Raw genomic sequence first — 22,268 nt, 5'->3', positions numbered from 1 at the left:
GCATGTCTCTTCCCTTGTCCTATGAAAAAGTACCCCTTGAGTTGCTCAGCAGGAAAGGTGATTATACCTGAAGGACTGTCAAATGGAGAAGTAACCCCTACTGAATATTCAAACTCAAGAAATTTTAAGGTGGAAGTGGGTTTTCTGGCAAGTTGTTGTCGCGTTAAAGCAGGTTAAATGGAGGAAGTGTCTATCTAGCTGTTGGAATAAAAGAGCACTTGTGCCTGTATGGTGGTAGCACCATTTGTTAGCTATTTCTCAATATTAGCTAGATTTATTTAGGCCTGTTCTACATCCACTGTTTTTAGGGGCATGACTGTCCAAACCACTGATAAAGTGGTACAACCTACCTCCTGTGGACAATTAACTCTACTGATACAGAACACAAAGCCTTAGAACAGTTTAAACTGTTCCTGCTATTAGGCTCAGGGATGTTTAAATTTCAACAGCTCAACACATGCACAGCCAGGTGGGAGTCTCAAGCTGTGCATTACTCCACTTAACTTGCCTTCTGACTCCAGTTAGTAGAACTATGCAGAGCACTTCTAAACTTAGGTGTCTATGGGCTGTGTAAGCTAGCTTCTGCTGGCAATGTATAGTATACATGGCCTAATTTGAGTCAAGAATTGCTCTGCAGCCAGTGTGTTAAATTTCTACATATTTGTCAAATTATCAAAATACCAGTCAGCAAGTGAGTCTAACACTACAGCCAAAAAAAAATAAACAGAGTAATTCATTTAAACTACACTACAGAAACTTATTTCTGCACCCCTCAGAAGCAGAGCAAAGTCTCAGAGGAGCTGAGGGAGAGGGAATGAGCCTGGGAGTGAACCTGGTTACTTATTGGATGTGGGTGGGAGAAGTACAGAACAGCTTTTTTTGGGAGGGGCAGAAGGAAGAGGAGTGGGCAAAGTTGACCCTAAGCCTGTTCTACTCAGGCAAGTACATCTGCCCCTTTCCCTACACCCCCCATCCCATCCAGCCCCAGATCAATGCTGTTGCCCCACTAGCTCTTCTGAACCCCAGGCTGAGATGCTGCCCCTCTGGCCTCCTAAGCTGGTTATTACTATGGTCAGCTAGCTATTCTGCCACAGCAGGCTCTGGTGGGTGAAAGGCAGAACTGCAGTAGTTCTTGGGCAGAATGTATTTTCTGCATGAAAAAACAAATTCTGTACCAGGCATAAGTTCTTACATCTAACAAACAGCAATTGTGAAACAGCTTTAGACTGACAGGATTTTATTTAATGACTTTTTTCCTTTTAGTTACTCATGTTACTTAAAAATAGATCAGAGGGCGGCCAACAACTGAGTCCTACTTTTACATAAAAGCATGAATCTGACCTTGGCACAAAAAGTGTGTTTGCGGATGAGACAAAGCTGGGAGTATTGCCCATACAGAAAGCTCTGGATGACCCTGTAAACTGGAGCAATAGGATGAAATTTAATAGTGAAAAGTGCAAGGTCATACATTTAGGGATTCATAAGAATTTTTGTTATAAGCTGGGGATTTATTAGTTGGAAGTAACGGAGGAGGAGAAGGACCTCGGAGTATTAGCTGATCGCTGGATGACTGGGCTGCCAGTGTGATATGGTTGTGAAAAAAGCCAATGTGGTCTTGGGAGGCATCAGGCAAGATATTTTCAGTAAAGATAAGGTGGTGTTAGTACTGTTATACAAGGCACTGGTGAGACCTCATCTGGAATGCTGTGTGCAGTTCTGGTCTCCCATGTTTAAGAAGGATGAATTCAAACTGGAACAGGTACAGAGGGCCTACTAGGATGATCCAAGGAATTGAAAATCTCTTATGAAAGGAGCCTCAAAGAGCCTGACTTGTTTAGCCTAACCAAAAGAAGGCTGAGGGGAGATGATATTGCTCTCTATAAATAGATCAGAGGAATAAATACCAGGGATGAAGGGATAGGAATTATTTACGCTCAGTACCAATGTGGACACAAGAATAAATGAATATAAATAGGCCATCGGGAAGTTTACACTTGAAATTAGACGGTTTCTAACCATCAGGGGAGTGAAAGTCTGGAACAGCCTTCCAAGGGGAGCAGTAGGGGCAAAAGACATCTGGCTTCAAGACAGCTTGATAAATTTATGGAGGGGATGGTATAATGGGATAGCCTAATTCTGGCAATTAATTGATCTTTGACTATTAGCAGTAAATATGCCCAATAGCTGGTGATGGGATGTTAGATGGGATGGGATCTGAGTTACTACAGAGAATTCTTTCCTGGGTGCTGGCTGGTGAGTCTTGCCCACATGCTCAGGGTTTAACTGATCGCCATATTTGGGGTCAGGAAGGAATTTTCCTCCAGTGCAGATTGGCAGAGGCCTGGGTTTTTTTCACCTTTCTCTGCAGTGTGGGGGACAGGTCTCTTGCTGGAGGATTCTCTTCACCTTGAAGTCTTTAAACCATGATTTGAGGATTTCAGTGGCTCAGACATAGGTTAGGGGGTTGTTGCAGGAGTGAGTGGGTGAGATTCTGTGGCCTGTATTGTGCAGGAGTCAGAATAGATGATCATAATGGTCCTTTCAGACCTTAAAGTCTATGACTAGTTTCCTAAAAGGTATTCTGCCATCTTTTCTCCACAAAATTTACTGTAGCCTCCCTGCAACATGATTTCCTTTGTCAGTCATCTTACCTCAGACCTTGCTGCAGAGCTGTCTTGAACTCCTGGGTAAGGATGCTTTCTTGCTCTTCTCCCTGGTTAGTATATTCAGTCTGCAAGAACACTTAAATGTGGGGAAAGAGAAGAGGCAGCTCTGGGTCCATTATAAATAAAATGTATTAAAAGCCTAGGAAAAACACAACTGCATCCCTCTCACAAATTCAGGCACTCAAGCTAGGAAACACCAGAATTAAGGTTACCTGGGTAAGCTTCATTCTGCCCCTTTGTGCGTGCGTGTTACAATAGTCTTTAATTAAATAAATTGCTACATTTGTGCTTTGAATGTACAAATAGTGTATAAAAAAAACCTAAATATTAAAGAAATGTAGCTGTGTCTTAATGGGCACTTTGGGGAATTAAGGCTTTTTATTTTTCTGTGGGGGAGGGGGCAACTGCTTTGTTGCATACATAAGTCATTTGACTGAGCCCACAGAAAACAGGCCTGTGCTCATTCCTCCATACCACACTGAGTATCCACAAGTTCTGCAGTTCTGAATGCTTCACATTTTGAACTGTCAGGCCTTTGCTGTCTTAAGCTGTGCACGCAGAACAAAGTGACCACCTGTGAAAATTTTGATTTAAATGGTTTTTCTATCTTCATAGTCATACACAGAATCAAGTTCTCCACTGGCATTCAACTACCGAACTGCAAGACCAACCTTGCTCTGGCTGCACTGTCCTACCCCATTTTTTATGTACTTTCAAATTTATAAAGTAAATGAGCCAGGGTCCTACAGCCAGATACATTCACTACCCACGCCTGAACTGTTCCTTGAGCACTGTTGTATGAACAAAAAAAAAGGCAGTGATGTGTTTAAGAATTATTATAAGGCACTTATACCAGGGACAGGCAATCTTAATTCTGGTATCTGTTAACTTCTGAATGCATGACTTATCACTCCCTTAAATTTAACACTCCCCACACATTAAAGAACATTAAGTTCTTTGAGTGCTTGCTCCTGTCAATTCCAAGTAGATGTGCACAGTTGCCGGAAGGTTTTTTTTTCCTCTTGCAGCACCCGTTGGGTCGGCTCGGCTCAGGCACCCCTCAAGTTGTGCCTTCATAGTGCTACATATAGGGCTCTGCTCACCTGCCACCCCTCATTTCTTCTTACCACCAGTGATGGTCTTTGGAGCGTTCTCTTCTCTCCCTTTCAAATGATCCTCTCTCGTACTCATATCCTACCTACAAGTAGTTTTCAATAGTTATTAGTTTGTAGTTTAGTTCAGTTCGTATAAATCTTTCGCCTTGTACCTCCTTGTTAGTCGGGTTTCCCTTCCCCTGCCCAGGGCATGCCTGGGTCCCTGGGTTTATGCTGTGTAGGGTTTGCCAATGCCAAAGGGTGACCTGCGCCAATCCTGCTTAAAGTGCCTAGAGGAATCCCATCAGGATAGGTGAAAAATCTGCAGAGGATGCCACCCCCACTCTAAGAAGGAAAGGGACCCCCAGCTACACCCATCAGATTGGCTGTGAGGCTCCCTGGAGTGGCGCCTTCATGGCGGTCAATATATGACCCTGCCAGACTGACACCTTCTCAGTTCGTTCTTACTGCCAGTGACGGCCATTAGAACTGTGGGGTCTTGCTGAGCAAGTTCTTCACATTTCTCTAGCCTCATTTGTTTTTGTTCTTTAGTTAGTTTAATTTTTACTTAATGTTAACAGTTGGGCTGGGGGATTTACCCTCTATCCTGACTGCTTTTTCTTGGGAGGGATTCCACACTTAAGTCTCAGGAGTGCAAGTCCTGCTCCAAGCCCATGCCAACACCCACGACACTTGTCTAAAGTGGCTGGGGGAGGCTCACCAAGACGATAGGTGCAGGATTTGCAAGGGGTTTCACCCCAGAACCAAAAAGGAGTGAGACTTTCACCTTAAGCAGCTCCATATGGAGGCAGCACGTAGACCTCAGCCTCCACCGGCACAGCAGGACCCAGCACTGGAGTTCTTCAGTGCATAGCACCCTTGTGACAGTGGTGGAAGCGGTACAGTGAATGGACTCTGGTAGAGACCCACGGCCCCATTGCTCCCAAGCGCCGAAACCTGCAGGATTGACCCGGCACTGCTCCCGCTCCCTGGCACAGAACCAGCACTGGAAGTAAGGCAGGAGCAGCTCTCTGTCCCAGAGGTCCACCCCTCTGGAGCTGGCCAATGGGGGGGCTGCATCCTCGTGAGGAGCACCCAGTGCTGAAGTCTGCGAAGACGGCACCGTTGACTTCAACCCCACAAAAAGAACAGTCAAGACTGGTGCCGTTGGACTCCCCAGTCCACATCATCGAGGAGGTGGAACTACCATCCCCCCAGACACCTTTGTGGCTGTGAGGGAAGTCATTGCCATGACAGCACCAAGATCGCCCAAGATTCGTGCCAAACTTATGGTATCACATCATATGGCACAATCTCAAGGCAAACCAGTGATGCGCCAGTCCTGGATACTGCCAATAGAATCCTGGCACCACTTGGAGTCCTGTGTCACTCGCAGTCACGGCACTGGTCCAGGTCGTGCCAGTGCTCCCAGTCACGATGCTGATCCACATGGTGGTCCCCATCGTGCAGCAGTTCCCAGCCCAGGCCCCAGTCCTGACACCACTCAGTGACCCTGCGCAGCTCCAGATTGCAGCACCACTCACCCACTCAGTTCCGCTTGGCCTCACCCTGGCCCTCGCAGTCCCGATCCCAGTCTTTGGACTCGGAGGCGGAATCTAGGTACTTATAGTGGGGCTGACCCCATTCAGGCCATGAATGCTCTGAGGCAGGAGCAGAGCCATGGCCTGTGCAGTGGCAGGGACCAGCGCAGTGGCCATTCTGGACCCTAGGGTTGTAGCACCAGGTCAAGGGTGCCTAATCTAAAGGCTTCCAATTGGCCACCGCTGAACTAAGAGTGCCAGAGGCCTCTGCCAGTCACCCCACCCCTAGGGGTGTCGAGCAGGTGTAGTGCCCCCACCCCCGCTCAGAACTGACTCCAACTCCGGTTCTTGAGACTGGTCCAGTCAGCAAGGCAGGTCGAGAGGTTCCCAATGAGCAGGAGGGACAGGAGGACCCTGTTCCCCCAAGTCCACTGCAGGCACGTCCGTCTCCAGACTGCTTCCCGTAGACAAGACCTTCTCCACAGGGTGGCACACAACATGGGCCTGAAGGCTGAGGATGTGGTAGAGTCAGAGGACCCAGTGGTCGACAGTTTAGCCCCAGAGGGTCCTTTGAAGGTAGATCTGCCCCTCATCAAAACTATACAGGCCACTGCCAACACCATCTGGCAGACCCCAGCCTCCATCCCTCCACTGCCAAAGGTGTTGAGAGGCGGTGTTTCATGCCATCAAAGGGGTATGAGTACTACTTTATGCACTCACAGCCTTGTTCATTGGTGGTGGTGATGGTAAAAGGAGAGGCATGGGCAACCAGCCCCAGTGCCTAAGTCCTGGAGGCCAAATGCCTGGACTTGTTTGGAGGTAAGGTGTACTCTATGGGGGAGCTCCAGCTCAGGTTTGCCAACCAGCTGGCAATTCTGAGCTAGTATAACTTCAAATCCTGGAACTTGCTGCTCAAGTTCAAGGAGCTTGTGCCAGCTGAGTCCAGGGAGGAGTCTGGAGCTATAGTGGAGGAGAGCAAGGCAACGCCATGGACCTCTTTCCAGGCCTCATGGGATGCTGTGGACTCAGCCACACACACCTTGTCCTCTGGTATTGCCATGAGGCTCAGCTCATGGTTGCAAGAATAGTCTCTGGCTACCATCATCCTGTCCCTGGATCCAGGGAATTGGTAAGCAGCTGTCAAATATAAAGGGAAGGGTAACCACCCTTCTGTATACAGTACTATAAAATCCTTCCTGGCTTGCCAGAGACAGATCAAGAAAAAAAGCTATCCAACTCCATTAGTAAGTACTAGCAAAGAAATGCATTAGATCACTCTTATTTTGGCTTGTGATTTTCCTTGTCTAGAAGGAGGTTTATGCCTGGATTTGTAACTTTAAGGTTTTGCCTAGAGGGGAGATCCTCTATGTTCTTGAGTCTTTTGTTATTCTGTAAAGTACTTACCATCCCAATTTTACAGAGGTAAGTCTTTTACTTTTTCTGTAATTAAAATTCTTTTAAGAATCTGATTGATTTTTCATCATTTTAAGATTGTAGGGTTTGGGTCTATGTTCACCTGTACCAATTTGTAAGGATAGTATTCTCGAGCCTGCCCAGGAAAAGGAGTGTAGGATATTGGGGGGATATTTGGGGAAAGTAGGGCTCCAAGTGGCCCTCCCTAAATGTTTGTTTAAATCACTTGGTGGTAGCAGCATTACTTAATCCAAGGAATAAGGGCGTTTTTAACCTAAGATGGTAGAAATAAGCTTAGGAGGTGTCTTTCATGCAGGTCCCCCCATCTGTACCCCAGAGTTCAGAGTGGGGAGGGAACCCGGACAGCAGCCCTCACCTTGAAGGACACATACTTCCACATTTCCATAGTCCCGCCACACAGGAGGTTTCAAAGATTCAGAGTGGGCTGTACTCACTACCTATTTACAGTCCTCTCTTTTGGCCTGTCATCGGCCCCTTGGGTATCCACCAAATGCATGTCAGTCCTAGCCACCTTCCTGAGGAAAAGGCAGGTACAGGTATTCCCATTCCTTGACAACTGGTTGGTCATGAGCCATTCCAAGGCACAAGTGGAACAACATGTCAACTTGATAAGTTCCATATTTGACATGGAATGTACAAAAGCTGACTCTTTCCCCTACTCAGAGAATAGAGTTCCTAGGGATGGTGTTAGACTTGAAGCAAACCTGAGCTTTCCTACTACAGTCTCATTTTCAAGCTATACATCACATTATACAAAGCTTCAGTCAGTACCCCATGATTACTGGAAGGAATTGCTTTAAAGCTCCTCAGGGCACATGGCATCTTGCATGTACGTAGTACAACATGCAACGCTGAGGCTCAGACCTCTCCAGGCCTGGCTAGCATCAGTGTATCGACTAGTCAGTCAGTCTGGACAAAGTAGCCAATCACATTCTCACTGAGAGTGCTCGAGACTTCAGTGGTGGCTCAATCTGCGAGTTGTGTGAGCAGGGGTCCCCATCTACAAACTACATGTCTTGCTGTGTCTGGTCACCAACACAGCGGCAATGGGGTGGGGAGCACACCTGGAAGAGCATAGAACTCAGGGCCTCTGGTCCCCAGCGGAACTGTTCCTTCACTTCAATGACAGGGGGCTAAGAGCTGTTCATCTAGCATGTCAGAACTTCCAAGCTCGTGGAAGGAAGATGCATATTAGTCCTGATGTATAATCATTGTATAATCATACAACAGCGATATTTTATATAAACAGCGTGGAACACGCTCCTCTCCCTTTTGTCAGGAAGCTCTCAAGCTCTGGGACTTCTGCATAGCCCATTCAATGCTCCTGAAAGCTTCTTATCTATCTCCCCAGATCTCAAAATTAGCTGGCAGACCATCTCAACAGATCCTTTCACAATCACAAGTGGTCCATTTGCCCAGACATGGTGAACAACACTTTCCAATAGCGGGAAGTTCCCCAAATTGACTTGTTTACCACAAAGAGCAACAGGAAGTGCTTTCAGTTCTGCTCCTTTTTGAACCACAGTCCGGGCTCACTTGCAGACACGTTCTTCCTTCCCTGAAAGGACCACCTGTTCTAAGCATTCCCACCTATCCCACTTGTTCACAAAGGCCTCCTCAAGATCCGGAGGGACAGAGCATCAGTGATACTGGTAGCACCAGCCGAGTCCCGCCACCACTGATACACCATGATGCTGGAGCTGTCAGTGGACACCCCAATCCCCCTACCTTTAGTTCCAGACCTGATCACCCAGCATCACAGACAGCTTCAGCATTGCAATCTCAAATCTCTCCACCTCACTGCTTAGAAGCTGCATGGTTAAACCAGTTAGATCTCTCATGTTCAGACCTGTTAGGGAAGTTCTCCCTGGCAGTAGGAAACCATCCACCAGGGCCACCTACTTGGCTAAGTGGAAGAGATACTCACTCTGGTGTTCACAGAGTCATACCTCTTCAACACAATCATCGATACCCTTCATCTTGGACTACCTGCTACATTTAAAGCAGGGGTCGGCAACCTATGGCACATGTGCCAAAGGTGGCATGCAAGAGGATTTTGAGTGGCATCACATTGCCCAGGTCCTAGCTGCCAGCCTCAGAGCTCTGCTGCCAGCCTGGGGTCCTACCACCAACCACCTGCCACCCATCCGCTGGCCCTGGGTCCCAACCACGGGTCCCGGGGGCTCTGCTACCAGCCTGGAGTCCAACTGCCACCCCCCTGCCAACCGGGTCCTGTCCGCTGGCCCCACTCAGCCCACCGCTGGCCCCAGGGACTCTGCTGCCATCCTGAGGTCCCGGCCACCAGCCCAGGGCTCTGCAGCTGCCCCAGACTGGGGCAGTGAGGGGTGCAGACTGGGGAAAAAGGGGGCACAGCTCAGCACCCTCACCTTAAAAATTGTTCCCGTGCCACTGTACTGGGATATTTTTAAGTCCTGAGTTGCTGCTTACATCACGGTCGCATGGAACAGCACACTGCGTTTGACACTGTACGTGCGGTTTCTCATGATTTTTTTTTGCACTAAGTTGATGGGTACATTTGACAAAATGTCAGCTCCTAAGAAAGCAAAGTTAGATGTCCGTTCATGTCAGCCTTCTTGAACAGATACATTTGGATTTATTCAAAAGAAGGATGGTGCTGTTTGTGCTTTCAGTTGTGAAAGTGTTGTTTGGTGCAGATTAAGTGTTCAACATTTTCAAACAAAGCACAAGAAAACCTTTCTTGATGAAGCAGACAAGACTGAATTGATCAATAAGCCAGTAGCAAGATATGAGAAGCAAAGCAGTATTTTTAAATGCTTAAGTGTAAGTAAAAATCGAGTCACAAAAGGAAGTTACAAGATTGCACAGTGCATTGCAAAAAAACAGAAAGCCGTTTACAGATGGGGAATAAATAAAACATTTCTCAGCAGAGTTTTGTTCAATGGATTTGCCAAATAAAGATGCGATTGTATCTAGAATAAAAGAACTGCTTGTCTCTCCCAGAACAGTTGAGAGACGCATAAGCAAAATGGCAGAAAACATTAACAAAAAGCAGACAACTGCATTAAAAGACACAGCAGTGTTTAGCATTGCAGTTGATGAGAGCATGGATATAAATGACATTCCATGTTTGGCAGTTGTTGCCAGATATTGTGCTTCCGATGAAATCCAAGAGGAACTTTGTTGCCTAAACCCCCTGCATGGCACACCAAAGGGGGAAGATATAGCGGAAACTTTTGTAAACCATTTTGAGGAACAAGGAGTTGACATCAAAAAAATATTTTGAGAGACAACAAGTGGTGCTCCTGCCATGGTTAAAAAACAGAAGAGATTTGTAAAGTTACTTGCAGATCAAATTGGCAGCCCAACAGTCAAATTTCACTGTATCATCCATCAAGGAAACCTGTGTGCTAAAATTTCTAATTCAGAGTTTAATAATATGATGAATACAATGGTGCGAATTGTGAATTTCCTTGTTGCTCGATCTGCTTTGACTCTCAGACAGTTTCAAGCACCGCTAGAAGAGATGGACAGTGCTTAGAATGACATTCCACTTCACATGGCAAGGTTTTGGTGCACTTTGTAAACTGTTTTGATGCAATCAAGGCCTTTTTGTTGGAAAAAGGACAAAACTACCCTGAACTGGATGACGACAAATGGCTGTGTAAGCTCATGTTTCTAGCTAACATCACCACTCACCTAAATGAACTCAACCTCTGTCTCCAGGGTGAAGGGCAAACAGTTCTGGATCTTTATGAAGTCTGGAAGGCATTTGTTGTAAAACTAGCAGTCTTTTCTCAGGATATTCGAACTTCGACTTTCCGCTACTTCCAACGCATAAAAGAGCTATTGACATGTTGCACTGTCAATGTCAATGAGACTGAAATGTACATGCAAGAACTGCAATCAGAATTTTCTGACAGATTTCAAGATTTCCAGTGATTTGGCCCAATGCTTTCTTCTCTAATTAAACCTGAAAAGTTCAACGAAAGCAATTTGAATGTGTCTGTATTTCAGTGGATGGGTGTTAAAATTTCGAAATGCAGCTCATTCACTTAAAAAGCTCAGAATGTGGGCATCAAAGTTTGGAAATCTGCGGAGTGCACTTGAAGCTACCGAGAGAGATCATGTGGCCTCTATTCTGAACTGCTGGACGTCCCTGCTAGAAGAAAATTGTGTTTGCAATGCTTTCAGCATTTGGATCCACATACCTGTGTGAACTGGTATTTTCACACATGAAATCTGTCCTCTGTCCCTCTCGGAGCCAGTTAATAACTGATCACTCAGAAGCCTGTGTGCAGCTTAAAGTATCCAAATATGTGCCAGACATTGGAAAACTCAGGAAGGAAAAGCAAGGGCAAGGATGATGCTAAACTGATAAAATCTGCAGTTAATTTAATTTTAAATGAAGCTTCTTAAACATTTTAAAAACCTTATTTACTTTACATACAACAATAATTTAATTATATATTATAGAACAGAGGTGGGCACATTATGGCCCACAGGCCACATCTGCCCCACGGGATCGTTCTGCCCAGCCCCTGAGCTCCTGCCCTAGGAGGCTCACCCCCAGCCCCTCCCCTGCTGTCCCCCCTCGTCTGCAGCCTCAGCTCACTGTGCCGCTGGCACAATGCTCTAGGTAGTGGGGCTGCAAGCTCCTGGGGTAGCGCAGCCGCAGAGCCCAGCCTTACCCAGTGCTCTGTGCTGTGCGGTGCGTGGCTGGCTCTAGCTGGGCAGTGCGGCTGCCTGTCCTAGTGCAGCCATGCTGGCAGCCACCAGTGCTCCAGGCAGCGTGATAAGGGGGCAGGGAGTAGGGGAGAGGGGTCAGAAAGAGGGCAGAGGGATGGTCAGAAGGTGGGGAACAGGGGGAAGGGTTCCGGGAGAGGCGGGGGCCAGTGAGGAAGGAGAAGGGGTTGGATGGGATGGCAGGGGGCAGTTAGGGGAAGGCGGTCCAGGGGTGGTCAGGGGATAGACAGCAGGGGGGATGGATGGGGCAGGAATCCCAGGGGGTGAGAAGCAGCCTCCCCTGACCCGCCCTCCATACAATTTCTGAAACCTGATGCGATCCTCAGGCCAAAAACTTTGCCTGCCCCTGTTATAGAGAGACCTTCTATTACTGGCACGCAAAACCTTAAATTAAATTAGAGTGAATAAATGAAGACTAGGCACACCACTTCTGAAAGGATACCGACCCCTGATTTAAAGGATCAGGGCTTGTTGCTCTTGTCAAAGGTTCACCTTGCCACGATTTCAGTGTTCCACTCAGGAGAGGCAGGCCGCTCGGTCTTCACTAACCCAATAGTGTGTCATTTTCTTAGAGGACTAGACAGGTTATACCCACACGTTCAGCAACTGACCCTGGCTTGGGACCTTAATCTGGTGCTTTCGAGGCTCACGGGGCCTCCATTTGAGACCTTAGCAACATGCTCCTACTCTATCTGTCATGGAAGGTGGCTTTCCTGGTCACTCTAGCTTCAGCAGGAAGGATGTCTGAGATAAAAAGGGTTAGATGTAAGGACTTTTATACCATCTTTTACAAGGATAAGGTACAGTTTTGGTCACACCTGACCTTTCTCTCTAAGGTCTTCTCATGATTTCATGCCAATCAAGCCATTTTTCTCCTAGTTTTTTCCCCCAAAGCCTCACACTAACAGCCAGGAGCACAGGCTCCTCTCCCTGGATGTTTGGTGGGCATTAGCTTTTTATACAGAGCAAACAAAGCCGTTTCGTAAATGGAACCAGCTGTTTGTTGCAGTAGCAGACAGGATGAACGGTCTCTCAGTGTCTTCTCAAAGGATCTCATCGTGGATCACATCCTATATCTGAGCATGCTACGATTTGGCAAAGATACCTGCCCTGTGCTGACGGCACATTCTGCTAGAGCACAGGCCTCCTTGACAGCTTTCCTAGCCTAGGTCCCAATCCATGAGATCTGTAGAGCAGCAACATGGTCCTTGGTCCGCACCTTCATGTCGTATTATGCCATTACCCAATGTGCCATGGATGATGCAACATTCAGCAGAGCAGTGCTTCAATCAGCGATTCCATGAACTCCGACCCCACCTCCTAGGTAAGGCTTGGGAGTCACCTACTTGGAATAGACATGAGCAAGCATTCGAAGAAAAACAGATTATCTACCTCTCCCAACTCTTGTTCTTCGAGATGTGTTGCTCATGTCCATGTCAAGACCCACCCCCCCTCCCCTCTGCTGGAGTAATCCAGCAAGAAGGAACTGAAGAGGTAGTGGGTTGGCCTACATGTGGCACCATGAAGGTGCCTGAGCCAACCCAATGGGTATCGCTAGGGGAAAAACCTTCTGCCAACTGTGCATGCACACCTACTTGGAATGGACAGAGCAACACATCTCAAAGAACAAGTTACAGGAGGTAGGTAACCCTTTGTTTCCTAGGCTTTCTAGAAAGCCAACTGAGAAAAAGTCTATGATATGGAATCATCTTTTCTGCAATTTCCTGTAGCCAGCAGCAGCAGCAGAAGCACTACTATTGTGACTGTACTATCCAAGAGAGTTCCTTAGCTAGAGGCAATGCTACTGTAATAGCTGGAGACTGTGTGTCAGCTACATTATTTCTTACATCCTCCATAGCACAGTGGTTAGATTGGAGTTCTTTTTATAGACGGAAAAGTTCAGCAGCAGAAATCATTGTGGAAAGGAGCCTCAGGTGCTCTGCCCTTTGTCTCCAGTTCCTTGGGGGTATGAGGGAAAAAGAAAAAGCTTCCATAAGGATGCAATGGCCCTTGGCTACTCTAGTATCTTTGCTGTACGGTATGGGGCAATAGCTCCTCATTTCCATTCTGTTTCTTGCAGGACTGGTGGCTGGCTGCCACCGTTTCCGTCTCCAGGATTAATGATGCACTCTCACCTGGGAGCACATGAGTAAGTCTTTTTGCCACACTTAATTCTGCTCAGAAGAAAAACATGTTTCTACAGAAACCATGTATGCTTACAGCAGAAGACAGATCCAGCACTCACGAGTTAAGTGCTTTTAGGAAGTTGCATCCTGGCCCTTATGCTGAAAATAGCCTGGTAGTTATAAACACTACTTTGTCTCTTGAGAGATTGATATGGAAATACTCCACAGCATGAGGATTGTTCTGTAGATTAGAAAAGGAACATCACCACTTTGAGATCTCTCTGAACAGTGGCCTTTGTTCTATCCGGACTTCATTATATCCCAACATTTACAAAAATCATGCCACTATTAATTGCCTTCTTGAGAAAATAAATCGCCTGATATTTTATAGTGCTAAGAAAAACCACATATAAAAGGTTGATATCATGACAATCCTCCAAAACACTTCAGGAGAGAGAAGTGCTCGGTCAGAGCAATGACTCTACTATAAAATCACTAATGGGAGTTTACTCAATTACTTAGTGAACCCATTCAAACAACGGCCAACAATGTGTGTGTTTGTTTTTCCTTCTCACGACACAGAACGTGATGTGGACGTGCCAGGATTAGTCATTTGCCAATAATCTTTTCCCTGACAATATGTACAATCGTCAAAAACACCAGAACTCCACCATTAATGGTTAGGACTCAGGAATCAAAACAAAATCTAGTCCCAAAACACCTGGTACTCAACTAATTCTACCCACCATATAATACTATTGCTTCCTATTCCTCTAAAGTCTGAAAACCAAGGGACAATGCGCAAGAAAACAACAAACATAAGACTTTAATCTTTAGGAATCCTCATCCAATGGGGCTCTCCCCTTCCCCAAATTAAAAATATATATATATATATATAGCCTCCTACACAAGGAGTCACATCCACAGCAAAGTGCCAATTCCAGAGTGAAGGAATTCAACCCCATGCACAAAAAAAATCTCTTTTCTCTTCAAAGTAAGGATATTCCCTCTAGTCCCATAACCAATCAGATCCCCCTCTGCGTAACTCCTATCTCCACAGTGCCATGGAATTTAATTCCCACTTATAGAATAGAAAATTTCTTACCAATAGGTTCCTTTCTGATAGTAGCATCTCCAACAATTCTGGGCATCTCGACTGTTCTCCTCTCTGCAGCTCACACAGCGGATGACTGTTTTGGCACCGTGCAGTCTGGCAATGCCCCCTCTGCTCCTGCTTGCTGCCACATGAGTTATTCCCAAGCATCGTCATAAACCACTATTCCAACTATACTTTAGATCAAGGAAAATGTATGGTAACAATTCAATTTAGTCTCTCTCCCTTAACTCATGAGCCATTTAGGGTGGGTAGAACTGTGAAATCCTGCTAGCAGAAAGGAAATCATCAGTAAGAAGTTTTCCATTCTGCAGCCCAGCATCTCCTACAAATCTAGATGCCTGGGAAGTAGTGAGCAGTGGACAGATGTAGGGAAAGTTATGAAAAAAAAATTGCTAGGCAAGTACCAGTCACCTTTTTATGAGTTTGCTCAAACATCTGTATTATTTCTGAGCCACCACCACCAGCACCTTCCTGCCAAAGGAGGCCTCTAGAAGACAAGTCCAACTTGCAGTGCTTAATGAAGTTAGCTGTAGACAAGGTTGACGCTTTGCAAATTTCCAAGGTGTATGTGCTCGCTCATTCTGCCCATGGAGGTGGCTAAGCATCTCGTGGAGTGCACCTGGATCCCTTCTGGGACAGGCTCTGAATTGTAGGCTTCCAGAATACGTTCAGAGTCTAATCTATCGATTGAGGACCTGGAAATTGAGTTCCTGGCATTCTGAATGGAAGGATACAGAGCCTAAAATAGTCTCAGATTCTGTATGCTTGAGATGTTTTCTGACATAGGCAAACCTCAGAAGTCTGTGGTGCATGGTCTGTTGGGGATATGCAGATACATGTCTGCTGAATCTATTGAAGAAGTCGAGAAGTGCTCTCTGGGACAGGGATGACACCATTAAGGGCAGGGGCTTCATCAGAAACTTTTTTTAATCCACTTGTTGAGCCTTTTGAAGTCAATGCTCTTCTGACATCTAAGATGGTCACATCTTTTCAGCTGGATGGCGTGTATTGGACAGAATGAACAAAGCATAACCTCTCTTGAGAAAGAAGGAGGGAAGAATGGATTTCTGGTGTCAGTCTTATTCTTGTGGAACATGCAGTAAGCTTTCTGTATGGATAAGGCTGCCAGATCAGACACTTGCCTGGCAGACATGATAGCTATTAAGAAACATGTCAATGGATAATACAAGGCCCACTCTGAAGTCAGAGGCTCAAAAGGGATGGCTTGTCAGGGCCTTCAAAACTAGCAGAGTCCCATTTTGAGAAAAGTGACCTGACTGCTCGTCTGGCTAACTGAACTGCTCAAAAGAATCTGGCTACCTGTAGGTTGTCTACCAGGGAGTCAAGGGATCTCATGAACAGCACACTACTAAGAGAAGACACCTGATATGAATGGTACTGGGCTGAAGGCCTCTGCCTTCTTAGAGAAAGTCCAGAACAGTTGGAATTCTTGCATTTCTGGGATTTGCACTGTGTGCTTGACACCAGTTTTTGAATCTGGACCGATACAGAATTCTGATTTTAGTGTCGATACTCTCACAGATGAAAGCAATGTCTTAATGACTGTGAAGAACAGATTGGGACATTCTAACACTTTGCTCTCACTAGTCAGGCTGTTAGTTGAACCTGTTTCAGGTCCTGATGAAGAAGAGGACATCGTGAGAGGATGTCTGGTCTCCACTGAAGCAGGAATGGAGGCTCCAGTTTCATCTCCATCAGGTCTGAGAACCAAGGTCTCTTTGACCAATGGGAATTATAAGTATTAACATCTGTTCTCATTTTATTTTCTGGACCACCTTCCCCAGCAAAAGAAGGGGTGGAAGTATTTAAAATATGCCGTGTGGCCAACTGTAGGATAAGGCATCTGGGGTTTGCCTCAATTGTGAAGTATTTTGGCCTCTGTGTTCATACACTTTGCAAACAGGTCAGCTGAAGGGAGGCCAAACATCTGAACAATGAGATTGAAAATGTCCTGATTTAGGCGTCACTTGGAATTCTTGACCCTATGCCTGCTCAGACCAATCTGCCTTTTGTTTGAGGTGGATCACTGCAGGAAACAAGAGATTGTTTGTCTACCTCATTATTTCCACTGCTTCTGCATCTAGTGCTTGACTCTTTGTCTCCCCCATCGATGTTTAAATATGCAACTACAGTCATACTGTCTGATGGAACCACATCCTGGTTCACTCTTATGGTGGACTGGAACCTTCATAGAGCTAGATTGACAGTTTTCAGCTCTAAGAGGTTTACATTGTGAGCTTTTTCCTTCTCACTGTTTAGATGGGATATTTAGGTCTCCAAGTACGCTCCCCAGCCCAGCATTAGTTGTGGAGGCACATGGGCATACCTTTATTGACATTTTTGTGGGTTGATCACCATTGTAAGGAATTGAACACTTGTGTCGGAACCTATAACTGATCTTTCCTGTGTTCCAGGGACTGTTTAATATGAAGGCTTGAAGATGGTAGATGCATGATTGTGCCCATGGAGTGATTTCTATGCATGAAGAGTCTTTGAGGAATCCTAGAAGTTGGAGGCACAATGCTATGGTAGGCCTCCTATGGCTCAGGAGCAAAAAAATTCCTGGATTTTCTGAAACTTTTCTAATGACTGGTAGATCTTTGCTACTTAGGTGTCTATTTCCACCTCTAGGTGGGTTATTCTGGTGAATGAAACCATAGAAGTTTTCTTAGCATTGATGATGAAGCCATGTGCCTGGATAAGATTCAGCATCTAAGACATAGCCCTGGGTGCTGCAGTTATGATCAAGATGTCATGCAGGAAGGGGTACAAGAGAGTTTCCAGTGACCCGAGTCTGACTATTATCACCACCACCATCTCCGTAGAAACCTTTGGGTCTGAGAACAGGCTGAATAGCACTGTTCAGTACTGATGCTTCCTGCTGTAGGCAAACCTTGGAAATCTGTGGTGACATCGTCTGATGGGGATATGCATCTGCTAGATCTACTGAAGTCAAGACTACCTCTTAGGACAGGGATGACACCACAGAGATCAGGGGCCTCTGAAAGGTCTTTTTCTTCATTCACTTGTCAAGCCTTGTGAGGTCAAGAATGGCTCTGATACATCCTCCAGCCCCATGTAGAGGGAAGATGAGTAGAACCTTTCTTCTAAAGGAACACACTCTATTACTCCCATATATAGAAGAGGGAGATATTTCATTCTGGATCAGATTGTTTTATGGGATCATTGGAGCGGGGTGATTAGATTTGAGAATGGATGGGGTGGAGCCCATACCTTAAGGGAGAATCCCTGGCTCACATTAGATGAAAACCATTTGTCTAGGAAATAGGAAATCCTGCCTTCTAACTTCAGCTCTGGATGGATGCCTATGTGATCTTTGTAATAAAGTGGATTTTGGGAGCTGGGGGCAGACTGAGGTCCCTCAGGACTTTCCCCCTGACCTCGCTTCCAGTGTTTTCTGTGGGGAATCTATTGTCTCTATAATGGTTCTCTGTGAGGAAGAGGAGCAAAAGCAGCACCTGTTTGAAGGCTGATCTATATTCTCTTCTGACAGCACTTAGTGGAGAAGGGAGAGACTTGGATTTTGCTGTATTGTCAGCCACCACCTTATCCAGCTTTTCTCGAAAAAGCAGGGCGCGGATAACCTTGGCTGAGCCTAGGACCTGCTTGGAGTGTCCAGCTGGCAGTTCAACTGGAAGCCCTGGCTCACTGTATCTACTGAGGCATCAGCAACGAATGCTTTTGGCGAGGGAGACACTTTCTTTAAAGAGGAGCTGAAGTCAGGGTAATTCTCTGTTATTAAAGGCTTTGAGACTTTTCTGCCAGGAAAGAAATGCTCTAACAAAGCAGGCAGCTCCCAGGGTTGCTCAGAGGATAGCGGAGGAGACTTCAAAGTTATTGCTGAGAGTGGCTTTCTATCCACAGGGTTCTTGGGGTAGAGCTCACTCTCTGAAGGAATAATTGTACCCCTGGCAAAGGACATTTCCCAAGGAACTCAAGCCATACGTTAAGACTTGGAGGGGAGGGAGAATGGGACTGGTGACCCTGCAAGCCCCCGTTCTTTGTTCTACAGGGGGCTGCTGGAACTTATCCACCCCTGCCCTGAGTCTAGTGGTCACTGTTCTGCTTATTTTTGGAGCCTCTCTGCTCTGCACTAAGGCTCCTGGTCCATCTTTCCCCCACTGGCGTTGTGATTGCTTTGGTGGGTAGGGGACCCCCCGTTGCCTGTCTGACTCACAGCCCAGGGACAGGATATAAAACTCATCTGCCATGCCTAGGATGGTTGCCTCACACAGAGAGCACTGCCTAGATAAAGGTGCAGAGGAGTCAGCAGAGACACACTGCTGGGAGGGTTAAACCCCCAAAGGGTTAATGGACCTAGGGAGGAGTAGAAATGCTGAGAAGGGAGAATACTACTCTCTACTGCCACGGGGGGTGGGGCCCAAGAGGGATCATGGCCAAACCATCCCTTGCCAAAAAGCTCATCTGCTTCCATGAGAGGAAAGCAACCCAGATGTTCAGACTTGTGGGAGATGCTGGGCTGCAGGACAATGCTCCTGTTTCACAGCTCTTATTTCCCTGACAAATGAGATAAGCTCCTTACCCCTCCACAATATCTTCCAACAGCATTAAAATCTGCCTTGAAATATGTTCCCAACACCATGTCACACATTCAAATGATTACCCATAAAGCAAATAATATTTTACCCAAATCACAGTCCCATAACCAGTAAGACAACCACACTGGCTCAGGCCTGTGGTCCATCAAATCTAATATCTTGTGTCTGACAGCAGCAAGCATCAGATACACCTCCCTGAAAGTAACAAATGCTGCAGTATGCACATGTGAAGTCTCATCCCCTTAATGGTCAGGGTTGATTTTGCAGAAGGTGGTGGTTTTGGGGTTTTTTTTTTGAAGGGCTATAAAAGTATTTATCAGGTACTATAGCTGGATAGTCTTGTTATCCCCAGAAATGTCCAGTCCCTCTTTGAATCTGGTTACATTCTCAACTGACACTCTGTGGCACAGAGTACTGCAGTCCAGTCACATTGTGTGGAAAAAGTATTTCCTCTTGTCTGACTCCTTTCCTCCAAATGTCCATTTCCCACACCCTGTTCAGGTATTTCCTCTATCACAGAATACAAGATCAAATCTTTTCCATAAAACCACCTACATCAGCAATCTACACATCAGACAGAAACAGTCCTTTAAATGGGGCTCCTGATCACACCATGACGACAAAACTCCTTAAAGGTTTAAAACAATGGGGTGGGGGTGAGGTTGGAGGGGGGGGAGTGCAGAATGACTGGCTCTGCAGGCAAGAACTACTTAGTAGAACTTCCCACTATTTTGCTCCATCCACAAAGAAAACAGTGTGTCGCACCCTAAGAGTACTGCTGGGCTGGGGAAGGAACGATGAAGTCCCCCCGCCCCAATCTGGTGCCAGTGAAGTCAGGTTTGGGGCCACAGTAGCTTGACACCTTCCCAGCTTTTTAAAGGACTCTTTCCTCCTTATGGTTGCTAGTCCTGCTTCAAGGGTCCTAATGGCCATGGCAGCCTGGTGGCTTCCCAGGCCATGATATATGGCTGATCTGTTAGTTTTCAGCAGTGGAACAAATTAATCTAATACCACTGACAAACGCTTAAAATGTTACTGTAGTAGGCTGCACAGTCATTGGTGAGCATCTGTAGAAATTTAGAGACATGATTTTGCAACTCGAATAGAGAGTTTTGCAAAAATCCAGTGGATGCCTAAAGCTTTTTGAGTAGTCAACGCTTGATGCACTTCAATTAATAAAGCAAACTACATGCAGACACTCCCTGATTTTCCTATAGTACCTGGGTAGAACCTACTTTACAACACCATCAAAAGCTCCTGAAATTTTTTTAAATAAAACTATATACAGAAAGGCTGCAGCCATCCCTAAATTTGAAGAAAGAAACAAACTAGCATTCAGCAATACTCTACAACAGAGCAGGACAGACTAATACCTCATCCACATTACATTATAAAGTGAATTTTCAGTAGTCAGGTGACCTAATTCCTAAAAATAAATAAATTAAAAAAAAGTCACTTGGGATTTTTTACTGGATTAGCGTCAATACCTCAAATATATGCCTAATCCACAGAGCATTGGAAAAGAACAGGACACTTTTCTTCAGGACACTGCTTTACTGCTGACAGCAATTAAACCAACTTCCCTCAGCAGGGAGAATACTACCCACTGCATTATTCCCCCCCCCCCCCCAACTTGACTCGAGTCAACACTGACAATCAAATTTTCAGGAAGGAAAGCCAAAGGCCTATGTACAATTCCACCCCAACATTTGCACATGCAACCAAATAACTAATTAAGAATCATGTCATCTTACCCATAATTAACCTGAGTTACATGTAAGCAAGTACAAAGATAGTGCGCTTTGCACACAGGCCTTCAATCCCTTTGTCAGCAAAACATGGCCCTGGCTCTAAAAACAGTAAGCTGTTAAACTATTACAGTGTGTGTCACAGAAAACTCCACTGAACCTTGGCTCTCCCCTTTTACATTTTCATAATTTAAGGATGATGCCTGGGTTGCTATTTCTGGATCACTGTTACCAATCCCTCTCAGGAACGCTAGATGTTATAGAAAGGTTTTATTTGTTTACTAAACATAAAAGCTGCCCGATCAAAATGTTAGATCTGTTACCTAGCAACAATAATCAGTTGTTTTAATAACAAAAGTTGTAATCTGAAATAAATTAACTACTGTTTTCAGTGTCATTAGACAGACTTTCTGCAAGGTCACTTAATCCAGCTTTGTTCATTGCAGTAATCAGATTCTCAGGTGTTGCATGTATCCCCTCTTGATCCTGCCAGGCAACCAGCAGCTGCTTTGCTCTCATCTTCACATCTTCACTATCGGACTCAATCTGTCTTATATCAGCGTCCTTCATTTCCAAGTAGGGGGCCAGAGTCTTCCATTGTTCTCCAAGCTTGTTAGCAAATGATTCAATTTGTCTCCCTGTCACGGGTTTGTCTTGTTGTACATCTGGACCTGAACACACACACACAGAAAGAGTAAGGTAATATCTTCAGGATGATGCAGCACTCCACATTCCTTGTGATCTGCTAAATTTTAAACCTATTACAGTAGAACCTCAGAGTTATGGATTTCAGCCACACAGGGGTTGGAGCTGCAGCTGCAGGGGGGACAGGGCTCCACAGGGGGCTCAGGCCTCTACACTGTAGGAGGACTGGGACTCAGTGCTTGATTTGGGGGGAGTACTCGGGTTCCTGGGTTCAGCCTTGCGGAGGGTGCTGGGGATGCTTTTGGCTTCAGCAGGTGGGGGCCTCAGCTACAGGGGGAGCGCTGAAACCAGTGGTCCCCTCATAGCTACAGCCCCAAGCCTTGGCACTGGAGCCCTGAGCCCCAGCACCACACCACACCACCCCTTCCCAGTCTTAAGCCCTGAGTCCTAGTGCTCCTGAGGGTCAAAAGCCTCAAGCTCCCCCATCGCGACTGCAGCCCCAACCACCTGTGGCTAAAGCCCTGAGGCAGTACTGAATTTGCCATTTTTTTTTTTTTTTTTTTTTTTTTTT

General features: G+C 45.9%; 1 protein-coding gene and 1 long non-coding RNA gene across 2 annotated transcripts in view; one reads left to right on the top strand and one right to left on the bottom strand.

The window, feature by feature from the left end:
- Positions 1–369: 369 nt before the first annotated feature.
- Positions 370–14,466, top strand: LOC142046378 (uncharacterized). The gene is made up of 2 exons (XR_012655341.1): positions 370–2,687; positions 13,541–14,466. It is a non-coding gene; the product is annotated as an uncharacterized LOC142046378 (long non-coding RNA).
- A 6,372-nt stretch (positions 14,467–20,838) lies between these two features.
- The window catches only part of THOC1 (THO complex subunit 1), a 38,715-nt gene continuing 37,285 nt past the window's right edge, over positions 20,839–22,268 (bottom strand). The window contains exon 21 of the mRNA XM_032792371.2: positions 20,839–21,723. Within this exon, the coding sequence (XP_032648262.1) occupies positions 21,428–21,723 (296 nt within the window). The 3' untranslated portion in view covers positions 20,839–21,427. The remainder of the gene's footprint in view (positions 21,724–22,268) is intronic.

This window comes from Chelonoidis abingdonii, chromosome 2 (assembly GCF_003597395.2).
Source record: "Chelonoidis abingdonii isolate Lonesome George chromosome 2, CheloAbing_2.0, whole genome shotgun sequence".
In the NCBI taxonomy this organism is placed as follows: domain Eukaryota; kingdom Metazoa; phylum Chordata; order Testudines; family Testudinidae; genus Chelonoidis; species Chelonoidis abingdonii.
This window is presented reverse-complemented; position numbering and strand designations above follow the sequence as displayed.